Source organism: Prionailurus viverrinus, chromosome B3 (assembly GCF_022837055.1).
Source record: "Prionailurus viverrinus isolate Anna chromosome B3, UM_Priviv_1.0, whole genome shotgun sequence".
NCBI lineage: Eukaryota > Metazoa > Chordata > Mammalia > Carnivora > Felidae > Prionailurus > Prionailurus viverrinus.
In genome coordinates, this window is record NC_062566.1 from 93,710,095 (window position 1) to 93,726,071 (window position 15,977).

At 40.5% G+C, this 15,977-nt stretch overlaps 2 protein-coding genes across 5 annotated transcripts in view; both read right to left on the minus strand.

Moving 5' to 3' along the window:
- The window catches only part of SOS2 (SOS Ras/Rho guanine nucleotide exchange factor 2), an 89,528-nt gene extending 82,805 nt beyond the window's left edge, over positions 1-6,723 (minus strand). For all 3 annotated transcript variants that reach the window (XM_047862139.1, XM_047862137.1, XM_047862136.1), the window contains exon 1: positions 6,510-6,723. In XM_047862139.1, the coding sequence (XP_047718095.1) occupies positions 6,510-6,596 (87 nt within the window). In that variant the 5' untranslated portion in view covers positions 6,597-6,723. The remainder of the gene's footprint in view (positions 1-6,509) is intronic.
- Positions 6,724-10,674: 3,951 nt separating this feature from the next.
- L2HGDH (L-2-hydroxyglutarate dehydrogenase) overlaps positions 10,675-15,977 on the minus strand; it is a 45,157-nt gene continuing 39,854 nt past the window's right edge. The window contains exon 8 of one of the 2 annotated variants that reach the window (XM_047861674.1): positions 10,675-13,705. In XM_047861674.1, the coding sequence (XP_047717630.1) occupies positions 13,510-13,705 (196 nt within the window). In that variant the 3' untranslated portion in view covers positions 10,675-13,509. The remainder of the gene's footprint in view (positions 13,706-15,977) is intronic. The other variant, XM_047861673.1, reaches the window with a different exon arrangement.

Here is a 15,977-nt window from a genome sequence, read left to right on the forward strand (position 1 = left end):
AAAGGGACAGTAGTAAATGAAGTCAGGGGCGTAAAGGTAAAGGGCAGCATAGAGTGCAATAACCTATTGAGAGGACTTAGACTTTTATTCTGAGAAGCAATGAGAGTTTTGAACAAAGGAATGACATGATCTTACTTACCTCTACTATGTTAAGAAAAGACTGAATGGGGCAAGGGCAGAAGAGAGGAGGCCAGTTATAGGGTATTTTAATACTCCAGGAGATTGATGATGACTTGGTCTCAGGTGGTAGAAGTGGAAGAGTAAGAAATGGTGACTGAATGAATATAGCTACTGTTTTCGAAGTACAGCTAAATGGATTTTCTGACAGATTAGAGAGACAAGATTTAGGAATAACTCCAGATTTTTATTTGGAGCAACTAAAAGGATGGAGTAGCCATTTACTGATATAATACTACAAAAGGAGCAGGTTTTGCAGGGGAAGAGAAGGAGCTCAGTATTGGTTGAGATGCCTATCACAAATACACGTGCAAGTATCAAGCAAGAAGTTGCTTAGGCTCAGGAGAGAGGTCTGAGTCAGAAATAAAAATATGGAAATCATCAGATACGGATGACATGCGAAGCCATGAGGCTGGATGGGATCCACAAGAAGTGACTGTAAATAGAAACAAAGGTCCCAAAACTAAGCTCTGGGGAAGTCACGATGAAGTAGTTAGGGAAGATGAGGAGGAATCAACAAAGGGAGAAGACCTAGAAGGAATAGCCAGAGGGAGAAAACCTACAGAGGTTGGCATCCTGGAAGCCAAACAAGGAAAAGGATTTCAAGAAAGAGAAGTTCAACCGCCAAATGCTGCTAATGGGTTACTTAAGAAAGCAAAGTGCTATGTAAGTAAGAGGTAATGTTTGAGTTTACAAAGGGACTTAAGAAAACAGGGAGACTGAAAACTTTCCTTGGAAGAGACAATACTAGTGCTCATATCTACATCTTGATGTTATTTTCATTGTATTGCTTCATCTCCACACATTAAAATGTCAAGTGCACAACACTTCATACATTACAAAGGCTTTCTACTATCATATGTTCTTACATAAAAGAAGAAAAGTTTCAGGTTGTTAATTTTTAACGTGACTACATGAGATAATGCTAAATCCATTAGTTCCATTAAAATTCCTTCCTGATTCAAACATACAGGCTAACAGAGGATATAATCAAACTACCGTTCCCTTGAAAGAGAGGCCATGGTTAATATAAAAGACACATAGTGGATTTATGTCAAGTGGTAACACAGGTAATGCTTTGGATAGTCAGCATAAAACACTTTAATGGAATATTATCGCTCCAAATATACCATACCAAAATTAAACTGAAAATGGAGGACAACTACTAAATCATGGCTGACAGGGAACTAAATGCAGCAAGTTAAAATGCATTCCTAATGCTCATCCAGTTCTGGCTGAACCCCTTGGGTCAGTTTGGGTCATTATTATAGTTTGGAATAATTCCAAATGACTCCCTGGAGTTCTACTTTTATATTCACTGGCTTTAGGAAATCCAGAACAGGACTGACGTCACAAAAAATCATAGGATATCCTATTTGTTGCCAGCTTTCAGTTGCAGTTATCTTTTAAAAAAGCAATTTGATCAAGTTAATCTAATTATTTTGTTACATAAATAACACTACAGGACTTCGTATTTTCAGGTAGAAACGTTAACCTGGTCTTACCAACTAGCCTCTTCTTTTCACTTCATCTTGGTTCTTTAAAACAAGTCGTGTTTCCTACCTTTCCCTCAGTCTCAAACTCTTTCTCCACCCCCACCCCCTTTCTTTGTCAACTCCTATTGATCTTTCAGATAATTGTTTACTTTTTTATTGTCTGACTTTCTCAGTCCTCTCCCACACAGCCATTTAGAAGGGAAGCTTTATGAGAGCAGGGGCCTTACTACAACCTATCAAGAGTAGTGCCGGGAACCTATGAGGCACTCAATAAATATTTGAATATATCCTCCACAACTCGGCACAGATGTTACTTCCCTAGAAAAGCCTTCCTTGACCTTCTTATGTTAGTGACACCAAGTTTATTTTCTCAAAGCACCCAATGATTTTTTTCTGGGCCCCAGAAAGATCCAGAGCAGTCTTCTAAAATGGCTCCAGGAGACATTAGTACAAAGGCAGAAACACTAGATCTTACAGAGTTCACAAAAGCATTTCTAAACCAAAACCCCCGACCCTCTTTTTCCTTGCCACAGACTGCTATTTAATTAACTCAGACGTTCTCTCATACCTCTTATATTTTAGACAGCTATCTAAGAGCAAACTGTAACATTTGGGGTGGGGAGTTCATATTTAACCTAATTAAGTTAGAGTCAGGAACAATGTAATTCAACCAATTCTTTCTCTCTATGACATTTGTAGCTACAGATAGTAAGACATCAGATATTTTCTTTTCCATAATTAGCCTGGTGAAGAACACCTGAAGGAAAAGACATCCACAAGGGAAACATCAGGGACTAAAAAACTGTTAAAATGATTTTAAGGTATGTTTCCCATACGTAGAATGCTTACACTGATTTTTCGCAGCATACAATCAATAGCACATACACAAAGTACCAAAGGCATTTCAAAGACATAGGTAATAAGCTGCACTTACAAGTATACTCCTGTGCTCTTTTTTCCTCCCAAGTAATATGATAGCTTCAATTTTCTTAGGGAGTAGTGGTGAAGGCATTTATGTTTCTTGCTCTTTTAGGGAAGATACATAATTTAGCAGTAATGTTAACAATCATGTATCATCCATTAGTAATGTCATTTCCCTCTGCTTTACCCTCTCTAGTTCTTTACGTATGTAAATGCTCTACATGAAGTTCTGTTATAAAAGTTAAATAACAACAAAAAGTGAAAGAACAAAAACAAAACAAAAAGTGACAGAACACATTTTTATTTTCAAAATCATTTTTCCATATATCTATTTTTCAATGTTAGTGTTTCTATGTAGCGAAATACATATTTAAAGTTGGTTTAAAAAATGTGGTTTTGGGGTGCCTCAGTGGCTCAGTTGAGCATCCAACCCTTGATTTTGGCTCGGTTTATGATCCCAGGGTTGTGGGATCAAGCCCTGAGCTGGACTCTGACGTGGATGTGGAGCCTGCTTGAGATTTTCTCCCTCTCTCTTTCTCTCTCTCTCCCTTTGCCCCTCTCCCTAGCTCACGTGTGCACTTTCTCTTAAAAAAAAAAAAAAAAAAAAAAGGGGCGCCTGGGTGGCGCAGTCGGTTAAGCGTCCGACTTCAGCCAGGTCACGATCTCGCGGTCCGTGAGTTCGAGCCCCGCGTCAGGCTCTGGGCTGATGGCTCAGAGCCTGGAGCCTGTTTCGGGTTCTGTGTCTCCCTCTCTCTCGGCCCCTCCCCCATTCATGCTCTGTCTCTCTCTGTCGCAAAAATAAAAAAATAAACGTTGAAAAAAAAAATTAAAAAAAAAAAAGACCCCTGTAGTTTCCAGGGCCAACAATGGTGACTTTACCATATTATTTGATTTTCATAAAAATTAGCCAAAACTTGAAAATAAGCAAAAGAGATTACTAGGTGTCTTTCAGTACAATGCTGTACTCAAAGCTCTGATTACTCCGTAATGACTGCATTATTTTAGAAATCTGTAAGATTAACATAGAGATGTTTTGTCTGGTACAGAAACAGATAATTTCAAATCAACAGAAAAGACAATCCACAACTCAGTGTTTATATTCCTATAGGATATTAACTAATTTTGTATCTTACCCAACAATCTTAATACTACTTTTAAATTATCTATAAATACCTACCTCCTAAAATTTTCATATGAAGAAGCCTTAACATCTTATGAGTTCCCTCATTAAGGAATGCATTAAATCAAACTCACCAACACATGTTCATTTATATTTGCATGACAGTTATGATTTTACTTTTCTGAAAATTATACTTCAAGTTTTCGAGGTTCCACCAAGTAGAATCTGATAGAGCCAATTGAACTACATTGCTCTTTTCACACACACACACACACACACACACACACACAGATATTCTTTACATAACTTTGAGTTCCTAAATGCTATCTTATTTATATAAACCAAAACGAGAAAGTTTAGAATTCTCAGTGTAGATGGTAAACACTTTTAGAGTGGGGCCCCTGCTTTTATTCATCTGTGTAATTTTAGTTCCAGCATGGTGCCAAATACCTAAAATGTGTTCAATTAATGTTAATTGCAATTATACTTCAATTTTTAAAAATGCAGGGATAAAAATAAAGCGCAGTAAAAAAAGAAAAAAAAATGAAGTATACCACATGTTCAATGGAGGAAAAACCAACTGGAGGAGAAAAATCCTAGTGGTCTAAACTACTGCTACAAGTCAATTACTAATCCTGGTCGTCTTTATAACTATCTGTCAGCTGAAGGAAGCCAAATTCTAGAGGCTTTCAATGTAAAGACAGAGCGTCCCAAGAAATGGCAGGATTTCTCATTGTACAAAGGTATGGGTGGCAGACACATACCAGAATGTAACACATCCTACAAAGAAAGAGTGAACCTTGAACTCTTTATGAACTGTAACTCTTAGCAGGCACTACAAACCTACATGTTGCAATACCACAAATACCCAAATGCCACAACACTGAACGTAATTCAAATTACTAACACCAAAAATTTTCCCAAAATATGAAAAATGTCTTCCTTAGGAATATATCTCAATTCTGTAATAACAGTAAATTAATGAATTAAATAAAAATTGCTTTTTGAATTCAATTCACCTAAGACCACATTTTCTTAGATGTATTGATTCCATAAGCATGGGATATACGAGAACTGTGGTATAAGACAATACAAATGTACAAAACACCTGAGCTCCAGGTAAACAAGCACAGAAAATAAATGCAAAATAACAGTCTCAAAGCAATGGACTAGCAGGCTTGTTCTGGCTTTGTTTCTAGCCTAACCTGAAGAAGTAAATCTGTGCATGCAGGATCATTAGGGTAAAAGCTACCTACTGAATAAGTTATGCAACATACATTCAAAGACTATTTGCTACCAGAAAGTACCTGTAGGTAGATACGTGCGTCACACTGCCAACAATACATGCCTACCTGATAACTGCACTCACACTTCTGCTGAGTGCAACTGTTCACGGACAAGTCAATTACTATCTAAGCATATCCCCCTTTACTTTCAACTCAGGCCAGAGTTCATTATCACTACTCAGCACATACCCGTTTCTTTCCCCCTCCGTTTAGAATCAGGCTGCCCATGGAAGTAAAGTCAATTTAATACTTCAACACCCAGCATGCCAATGAAATGGTAACTGCCACTGGTTACCTCCACTAAGTTCTCTAAAAAGACATGACTTGGTGTTTGGCCCAAGGGAGGCAGTATCTCCTTGTAAGAATTATGAAAACAATGGAAAATCTAAAACTGAATGCAGGTGGAAAATGTTTTTACTTTTAAAATATACCTCTTCCTTTCACTTACAGAAATGTATTGTATGAACATTTATTTTCCAAGTGCAGTCTTTTAAGTTAATGTTTATTTTTCTTTATTATTTTGAAGTTTATTCTTGGTTATTTTGCACAAAATGCGGATGGGGCTAAACCTGCATCAATGGCAATGGAAGCCCATGCTCAGCAGGTGTCATGTCTAATCCTGCAGTCTCTGTCTTGACTTTACAAAAAGGTTTATTTTAAAAATGACAGTGTGATTACTATCTAAATGCACAAACGAAGACCGACATCACCTACAGGAGAGATGCACTCAGGCGATATACACCCAAACTTGAAAGACTGATTTTTATGAGCTGCCCCTTTTTTGCCCCCTTAAAATGATTCCAAGTTCTAAACTGCATCCAGTGAAGAAACACCAAATTTTATAGGGGAAATCTCTTGTAAACAGATAAGACACTTCTGGCAGGAAGTTAAGAAGGCACTTTAAATTTACCTCAAGAATTGTAAACGGAGTCTTACGGCTCACTGACATTTCACACGTGAAACACATTCATACTACAAAACAGTACTGCCCCTTAAGTGAGTGGACACCCTTGACAAGCAAACTGCCTGGGGGAACACCCCCCAAAGAACCTGATTAAAAGTAATTACCAGGTCTGGAAATGAACTTTTGTTTTAGAAACTATGTAAACACCAGCGAGACTTTCTCCTGCCCGAATCCAGCCTGAGGACAACAAATTGGCCAACGGCGGAAGTCGCCTGACAAAATGACTGCAACATGAAATCCATTTTTATGATCATAACAAAACCTTCCTTCCGGGGCCAGGCAAAAACTTGAGAAAACGTCCTTCTGGATGCAACAGGCGATTGTGGAGCCCCCCACCCCCACAGCCAGCCATTGAGCAACAGCTGGACCCGCGGGACCCGGGCACTGGGAGGATGTGCGGCTCTCCGTTAGAAGCTCGCAGGGGGCCCCGGGCCCGGCACCCACCCCCCCCCCCCCGCCCGCCTGCTGCCGGGCTCCGCAGACGCAGCTCGCGGCCGCCCCGGCACCTCCCTGGGCCCCCGCGGCCGCCCAGGAGCGGCACTGACCTTCCGCAGGGCCGAGACCAGCAGTCCCCGCCATTTCGGACTGTTCTCTTCGCTGAAGAACTCGTACGGCTGCGGCGCCTGCTGCATGGCCCCGGCGGCAGCGCCTCTGCATCAGGGGCGGCCCGCGGACCGAGCCGGGCCGGGCGGGTGGCCTGACAGGCAGGGCGCGGGCCGCCTCGCCTCGCCGGCCGCCGCCGCCCGGGCCGCAGCTACGGCCGAGGCGGCTCGGGGGCGGCGCCGGCGGGCGGGCGGGCGGGGGCTCCGGGGGCGGTTTCCTCGGCCCGGGCGGCCTCGCCTCGCGCAGAGTCCGCAGAGGAAGCGCGGCGGCCCGAGAACCCGGGCTACCCCCAGCTGCGACCGAGACGTCGGCCTCCTTTCCCGGCGGCGTTGGCCCGCTCCTCGGGCGGCTCCTCCTCCTTTGTCTGGGTTCGCAGTCCTGCGCGGGGTACAGCTGACCTCGCCCTCGCCCCCGCCCCAACTACCGCTACGGCCGCGGCAGGCGGAGAGCGGCGGCGGCGGCAGCTCGTCTCTTCATCGCCTCATTCCCGCCCTCCCAACAGGCAACGCCGTCCGGCCCGCTCGAGTCACCTCCAGAGGGCCCTGGGGATCGGGCGAGCGAGCCACACTCTGGCGCGCACAGTGCTGGCCACCGCCGCCGCCGCCCCTTCAGACGCCGCGCACAGCGCCCCGGGGCCGCCGCCGAGCTCCGGGCCCCAGCAGTCGCCTCTCGGCCCGCCCCCTCGGCCCGGCACTCATTATCCCGGGTCGCCGGAGAAGCCCCGCACGGAGCATGCGCGCCGCGGAGCAGGCAGAGGCGCCGGCCGGTCGCGGACTTTCAGAGGCGCGGGGGCCCGGCCGTGGGTGTCGGCCTGTGCTAGGGACTTGCTGGGGGCCTGTCCCAGATCGACTCTTCAACTTACTGTGTCTAATACGAACGCTCCCTTCTCTCGACCTTCCCAAGACAATCCTGACTGGGTGCCACTCGTCGAGGACGACAGTCATGGGAAGCAATTCAGGACGGGGAGAGAAAGGGACATTCGGGCTGGACACGATGTTTAACGTATGTGTATACATAGGAGGTAGTTAACTATTTCATAGTGTGATGTTTTGGGGATTGAAAGGTGAGACGCGGAAAGCCCTCAGCCACCAGTGAGGAAGGGAAAGAAAAAACGGGCGGCGGGGCGGGGGAGTACATGCTGTATACTTCAGTTCCAGAATCAGTAACTCAACAATTATCCTCTTCTCAAACACACATCAGTTTGTCATTTGGCAAAAATCAGAAAGACAGAGTTGGAAAATTTATTTTTCTAATCCAAGTACCCACGGAATCACGAATTTCTTCTAATAAAGTCACATCCACATTCCCATATACTTGGGATAAAGGGTAGGATAGTAAAATGCTTGTATTTCTCCAATTACTTTTTCAGTGACGGCAGACTTTGACTTAATACAGACGGTTTTTTACTTTTCTCTCCTCGTCCGGAACTCCAGCTGTAAACTACTAGGCTGTCAAACGAGACTGTCATTATATTTTCTTACAAGAGAGTAAAGTGGTCAGTAGGAAGTTTCATTCTTGGCCAAGGAGGATATTGGAAGCCTTCTGAGTCAAATTTGGCTGAAGACACATTCTGTTTACCCAAATCTATATTTAAATTTTAAAATTGTTAATATTTTTAAATCAAGAGATTTCATATAAAAATGGATTTCCAGGGGCGCCTGGGTGGCGCAGTCAGTTAAGCGTCCGACTTCGGCCAGGTCACGATCTCGCGGTCTGTGAGTTCGAGCCCCGCGTCAGGCTCTGGGCTGATGGCTCAGAGCCTGGAGCCTGTTTCCGATTCTGTGTCTCCCTCTCTCTCTGCCCCTCCCCCGTTCATGCTCTGTCTCTCTCTGTCCCAAAAATAAATAAACGTTGAAAAAAAATTTTTTTAATAAAAAATAAAATAAAAATAAATAAAGAAAATAAAAATGGATTTCCAGCTTCTGGACAAAAATCCAGCAACACTGGGTGCTGCTGCATTCCTGCAAAGGAATAGTCAGCAAGCAGGCAGTCGGTAGTGGCTGCCCTCTTTAGAAAAGTATGCCATCCCATTTCCAGTTGGCTATACTCCCTACCTGGCACTCTTCACTCTTTTTTTTTTTTTTTTTTTTTTCCAACGTTTATTTATTTTTGGGATAGAGAGAGACAGAGCATGAACGGGGGAGGGGCAGAGAGAGAGGGAGACACAGAATCGGAAACAGGCTCCAGGCTCTGAGCCATCAGCCCAGAGCCCGACGCGGGGCTCGAACTCACGGACCGCGAGATCGTGACCTGGCTGAAGTCGGACGCTTAACCGACTGCGCCACCCAGGCGCCCCCACTCTTCACTCTTTTATGTAACCTGCCTAGTCTCTACAGGCATCTGAGTTGTGATCTCTGAGCTAGGCAAACAGAAATGTGATCCACCTGCATGAGGGGGATAATCCAAGAATTACTCCTGTAAAAATCCCAACCAGACAAAAGCGCCATCTAGAAAAAAATGTTGGATCCATACCCCACATGATACGCTAGGATAAATTCCATTATGTATCAAAGACTTAAATGTAAAAAGTTAAAACCATAAAATAATTTGTTTATAATTTCAGAGTACAAAAGACCTACTATGATATAAAATCTAGAAGATTGGTAAATCCATTTTTTTTTAATGTGTGGCAAAAACAAAAACCATCACAAGGTAAGGCAAAAAGCAGATGACAAACTGGAAAAAAATGTTTGTAACTCATTTTCTAAATAGTTTATTTCCCCAATATCTAAAAGAGTTTCTACAAATTAATAGGACCAAACTTAAGGGGAAAAAAAGGATAGCAAATACAAAAAAACACAGTTCACAGAAATGAAATATGTCTCTTAAACATAGTACAGATGCTCAACTTTACTCATATTACAAGAAATTTAAATTTAAATTATACCGTTATTTTTTTACCTATTAGAATAGCCGCATAGATCCAAAAGTTTGATGATATACTATGTTGGTGAGAATATGAAGAAACAGATACTCTAATATATTATTGGTGAGAGCTTAAATTGGTTCAACCTCTACCAAAGGCAACTTGACACTATCAAAGTTGCAAAGGCACATACCCTTTGACCCAGCAAATTCGAAGAATATGTCCTTTTGGCACACTTGCTCGAATGTGCAATGATTTAACACAAAGTTATTGATTGCAGTACTGTCACACCAAAAGCAAAACAAAAATGCCCGAGAAATAAACAATTTAAATAATTGTCAGTAGGTATCAGGGACTGGTTCAACAAATAATAGTAAATTCGCAGAATGGAAGCTATAAAATCATTTGAAAAGAACCAGGCCACTGTGTTCAGGTCACTTGAACATTATCAAAGAGACAGTGCAAAGTGAAAAGACCAGGGTGTATAATCTAGTATGCAGAGTATGCTACCACTTGTGTAAAAAGAAATGGAGGCAATATTTTTTTATGTATAATATCTCTGCAAGGCTGCACAAGAGATACTCACAATTTTTGTTGCCTCATGAATCAGTGAAATGGGTGGCTTGGAGGAGAGGAGATTCTTTCATGGAGTACATTTGGGGAACTTTGAATTTTCAACCATATGAATGTTGTACTTATTCAAAACACTGATTAAAAAACATTTTAAAAATAATACAGGGCACCTGGGTGGCACAGCCGGTTAAGCGTCCAACTTTGGCTTAGGTCGTGATCTTGCATGATCTGATTGTGTCTCCCGCTCTCTCTGCCCCTCCCTCCTCATGCTCTGTCTCTATCTCAAAAATAAATATTAAAAAAAATTTTTTTTAAATAATAAACACTTGCTTCAAGTGTTAAAAAATGGAAGTATTAGGGATACCTGGCTGGCTTAGTGAGTAAAGCATGCTACTCTTGATCTCGGGGTTGTGAATTCGAGCCCCACATTAAGTGTAGAGATTACTTAAAAACAAAATCTTTTTTAAAAATTGGAGTATTGGGGCGCCTGGGTGGCGCAGTCGGTTAAGCGTCCGACTTCAGCCAGGTCACGATCTCACGGTCCGTGAGTTCGAGCCCCACGTCGGGCTCTGGGCTGATGGCTCAGAGCCTGGAGCCTGTTTCCGATTCTGTGTCTCCCTCTCTCCCTGCCCCTCCCCCGTTCATGCTCTGTCTCTCTCTGTCCCAAAAATAAATAAACGTTGAAAAAAAAAATTTAAAAAAAAAAAATAAAATAAATAAAATAAAAATAAAAATTGGAGTATTAAACATACTGATACTATACTTGGTCATAAATTTGAGTTAAAATTAATATGCTAGTTATTTGACAAGTACTAATTTTGTCTTTTTAGAATTTAGAATGGCTTTTGGGAGATAACTTGAATAATCTAAGCACATCTCAAATTTTAAAAGGCAGTGAAAATTTTAACAGTAATATTCTTGCACTGAAAAGCATTTTCAAGAAGGACTTACTCAACATTTCTCCCATTTACTCTCTCCTACTTCCTCAATGTATTTAAAGCTACAAGTGCTGCCAGTCAGAAGCAAACCAAAGCAAGGCCACAGGAAACAATAAATGTCATTGTCACTCACTTTCATGGTTTGTTGCTGTAGCTAACTCTGGTCCTTTTACAATCCACCTGCTGGCAAGAAGTTGGAGCAGGCTCTCAGACAGATCATGTGCCCTATCACCCTTATATGAGGCTTATGCCCAGAAATCCACCCCCACCCCGTGTAAAAGATAGCATACCAGAATGTCTTCCTAAGAGAAACTATAATGATTTATGAAATTCCGATTTGATTGATTTACTGTCCCCTCCACTGCCTGCAAAGCACTGTGTGTTTATGTGTTATATATATATTCTGCTATGGAACAGAAACCATGTTCCCTGGTGCTCTGGGGGTATGAAGATGACACTGAGGTGAGCCAGATATTGCCACCACTACCAAGTGGAAAGCCATTTTTGTAAATGGGGAAGTGCTCTACTTTTTACCTAAAATATAAACCTCATTTTTATATTAAATGCAAATAGTTTTTTTCATTTTTCTAAGGTTGGCTGCTATTTAAAGCTATGATAGTTCATGTTTTACACACAAAAAATTCACTTGAATCAGTTTTATGAAACTAAAAATTATGTTTACAACACAAAAACTCATTAAAATATTTTAATATTAATTTACATTTTCTTATCTCAGAAATACACAAAACTTTTAAATATTATATCAGTATTACACAACAAAACCCTATTGATATAAATATAAAATGTTTGCAAACAGAATAACCTGCACATTCAAAACACTTTCAATAACTTTTTTCACTTATATTTTTGGGGGTATAATATAGACTCAAATGGAATGAGGGTTGCTTTAATGAGGACAGTTATTTTTATAATTTCAGTCTTTCACAGCTTAGTATATATGTAATCTCACTGTTTATGAAATAGAGAATTGTAAAATTTTCCATCTCTTAATAGTCTTGCGATGGAACAGAAAAATATCCTGTGTGTCACATTTCTTGGAGGAATCAGTTGTTATGAAGAACCATTAGGGCTAATTTCTTCTGTGAATGATTTCTAAATGCTTTCAATATGTTCATCCCAAGTGTCAAATAATTGCCTAGTCTCTACCTGGGATGTGCTACTTCTTGAACATGAGCTGATGGTGTAGCCTTTCAAATTAATGGTTGAGGTAGCTCAGACAATGTAATCACTGAGGCTTGAAGTGAAAAAGAAGAAAACAGAAGTTTTTCCTTTCAGTCAAAATGCACATCCTTCTTAGTCATCTATCACACAGATTTGGAGAGATAAGAGGAAAGAATGAAGAGTGGAAGATTAATCCTGAGAGAGTATATATGAGGGAAGGGATGAAAATGTCTCGCCTAACTGGTGGTGCTGTAATAAAGTTTCCCCAATCAATGGGCTGCCATAAATTCATTTATATTTCTATTTTCCAACTTTCTGAATTGCAAGAATCATTTCAACAGATACCACACACATATATACAGTATACAGTATTGGCACTGGGCAATAATTTAAATACTCATGAAGTACACGTGAATGTAAGGCACTTTTGCGGTTTACAAAAGTGAATGCCTCAAAGTTAGTTATTTCCTCAAAATGAAGAAATATCCTCATAAAAGTTCATAGGATCCCTGAAAACCAAGTAGGCATGAATAAAATAGTGATCTTGGCTAACGTTTGAGAAACCTGGTATGACTGAAAAACAGAGATATAGAGGTAAATTTTTAAAATTACAGAGTTCTATATATCAGTGGCAGAATTCTAAAACTGCTCACATAAAAACCTATCAGTTCTAAGTTCTTTTAGTTTTGCAACCACAGAAGACTAAAGAGTAGGCAACAACCATTCATAGTGTACTGCTGTTTGGATTTAATGGGAACCCTACACCAAGTCAGTTATAAAAAGACTGGGAATAATAAAGGGTTTGCATTTCCTTTGCAAAGTTATTTCTTACAAATATTATAGCTAAGATAGAATCTTATTCAAACTACTTAAAAATGTGAAATTTCATAATTTTCTTTAAATCAAGAATTTTAAACTCCCAAATACAAATACTGTTGCTCTAAATAATGTGAGCTTTCATTTGATCCTTCAAAGTTAAAAGGAGGTTTGCAACCTACAATATACTATATTTTCTGATCTAGGAGAGAAAAAAAAAAAAGCTTAGATACTATAAAGACAAAAAGTTAAGGGAATAATCAATTTTTTGTGCCATCGTTTCCAGAAATTCTAAGAGTCAAATCTCCAGATCATGGCTGGTGAGGAGAGGTCCGTAACAGTCAAGGATTCAGTACAGACACAACTGTACCTTGCTTCTTTATTCACAAAGGAGCATGGACTTTAAAAAATTATTTTTCTATGTTACAGCATTCTAACAATTCAGTTGTTATCTAAATGAGATACCTAACAATAAGATTTTCAAATCATTTTCCTTAAAGAATACAATTAGTATATTCTTGTTGCTGAATGTGGAAATTAAAATGCATACTTAGCTCCTTACATTATTTACAATTTAAATCTTTGTTGCACTTCATCTGCAATCATTCCAGAAATTGCAAGAGAAGAAGTAGCAGCAGGGGAAGGTGCATTTCTCACATGAAGAATGCGATTTCCAATATCCCCAACTCCTCCATCAAATACAAAATCTTCTATCAGATTTCCATCTCTATCCAGGGCTTGGGCTCTTACTCCAGCTGGACCTCTGCAAAAACATGATGGTAGTCAACTGACTAGGAGAGACAGGACACTTTACAGATCAGTGGTTTCAGAGTATTCTTAAAGCAATAAAGTCTTTATTCTTCTAAATGCACCATTATGTGGAAACCCAATAGGTTTGTGTTTAGCCAAAGGCTATCAGTTTGGTAGGGTAGCCTGTCAAACATATCCTTAGCCTAGAGCATAATGCCTGCCACATTACAGTGTCAGTAAATGCTTACCAAATGAATACACAAATGGCAAGTTACTTATAAATATTTGTTTTTCCCAAAGTAGCAGATAAACCCACATTTAATTAAAATAGATGCATTTTTAATTTGGATTTATAAGATGAATTTATTACAAAATCAACCAATGGGAATAAATAAGTCTCTTCTGACTAATAAAAAGCAATAGAAGTGGGAGTTATGTATGTCAGTTGCATTCCTAAGTATGTGCGACAGGATTCTATTTATTTTTTCATTTTGTTGAGTATAAATTAACATTTATAGAGAAAAATATTTACAAATGGCAACAAGTTCTTTTTTGTGATTTGTTTCTATTTTCAACAGTTTAGCCTTCACTATCAGGATAACCTTCAATTAGCTAAACAGAGATGATAGAAAAAGCACAACCTGGCAGCATGTTCATACAGTAAGAGGCTTTACTACTGAAAGTTCTGCTTTATAACACTTGAGTTCAAAAATTAGTTTTTTTAAATTTTTTTTTTTTTTTAACGTTTATCTATTTTTGAGACAGAGAGAGACAGAGCATGAACGGGGGAGGGTCAGAGAGAGGGAGACACAGAATCTGAAACAGGCTCCAGGCTCTGAGCCATCTGCACAGAGCCCGACGCGGGGCTCGAACTCACGGTCCGCGAGATCATGACCTGAGCCGTAGTCGGCCGCTCAACCGACTGAGCCACCCAGGCGCCCCAAAAATTAGTTTTTTTAAAGATAGTTAAAATTTACAAATGAAATCTAAATAGAGTATTTTTGAATCCAAAACTACCTCCCTTGTACAAAGCCAAGCAAGGTTAGGTCATAGATTGGATTTGTGTGTCATGTGGTGGCTGCAAACTCCCAGTTCCTAAGGGTGTGACCTAGGGCAAGCCTGTCCATCATGGTGCTAACCAGCTAAAAGTTTACTGGAAGCCTTCAGTCTGTTGCACATGAGCAAGCTGGATGCCACTGTGGGGCTCTGAGAATCCTGAATTCTTATTGGGTTTGTGAAGATTCCACATACAAATTCTTGAGGTTATCTTCTTTGATCCATTCCATAAAGCCATCAGTAGAAATCGTGACACCCACTGGATCACCAAACCAGTCCACAAGCATGGGGATGCAAGGACTGACATCTGCAGGCTGCAAGAACGCAGCCTTTGGAGAGAGTCACAAGTTCCACCACACTGTTAGTGGTTCTGGCCACCTAGCATGGAGAAGGTGCAATCCTCTCCAGCTCCGCTGGTACCACTAATGTAAGCAATGTTTGTAACATTCTTACCTAATAAACAATTTAGGACAGTCATGTCAGCTTAAAAGCGTTCTTTGTCTGTTAAAATGAGTTGTTTGCAGATTGTTCCAAGAGTATATTGTCAAAACTATTAAAGTGCAATACTGTTTGAAGACTATTAAGTGATGGTGTATCCTGTTTCTGATAAACACTTCTCATTTCTGTCCTTGCTTTATCTTATTAGGGAGTTTATACATCAGTGTTTAAAATGCTGTTTGGCATAATAGGTGTAAAATCTGTAAAAGTAGGATGCAGAAGCTAGCCATGTAGGCTTACTGGTGCATATAACGAAGCCCACACTTCACTGGGGTGATGTAATGCTCTGCTGGCTTACTCTCAAATGGCTATTTTGGGGCACGTGGGTGGTGGCTCAGTGGGTTAAGCATCTAACTTCAGCTCAGGTTCGTGAGTTCAAGCCCCACATTGGGCTCTCTACTGTCAGCACAGAGCCTGCTTCAGATCCTCTGTCCCCTTCTCTCTCTGCCCGTCCCCTGTTCATGCTCTGTCTCTTAAAAATAAACAAACATGTTTAAAAATGGCTGTTTTTAGGGGTTTGGTAAGGACAAGCTTTTTAAATTGTATTCTGCTTGGAAATGTGAAGACTATCCTAATCTTTTATCATGCTTATATGCAGAATAACAAAGTTAACTAGGGACCACATTTTTAGGTTGAATCCAATATTCCATCTATGTAACTGCTGCTTCTAAAAGAAGAGTTTAAAAGAATGCTACCATTTTTAGGAGAATTGAATAAACCTGTTGCAAGAG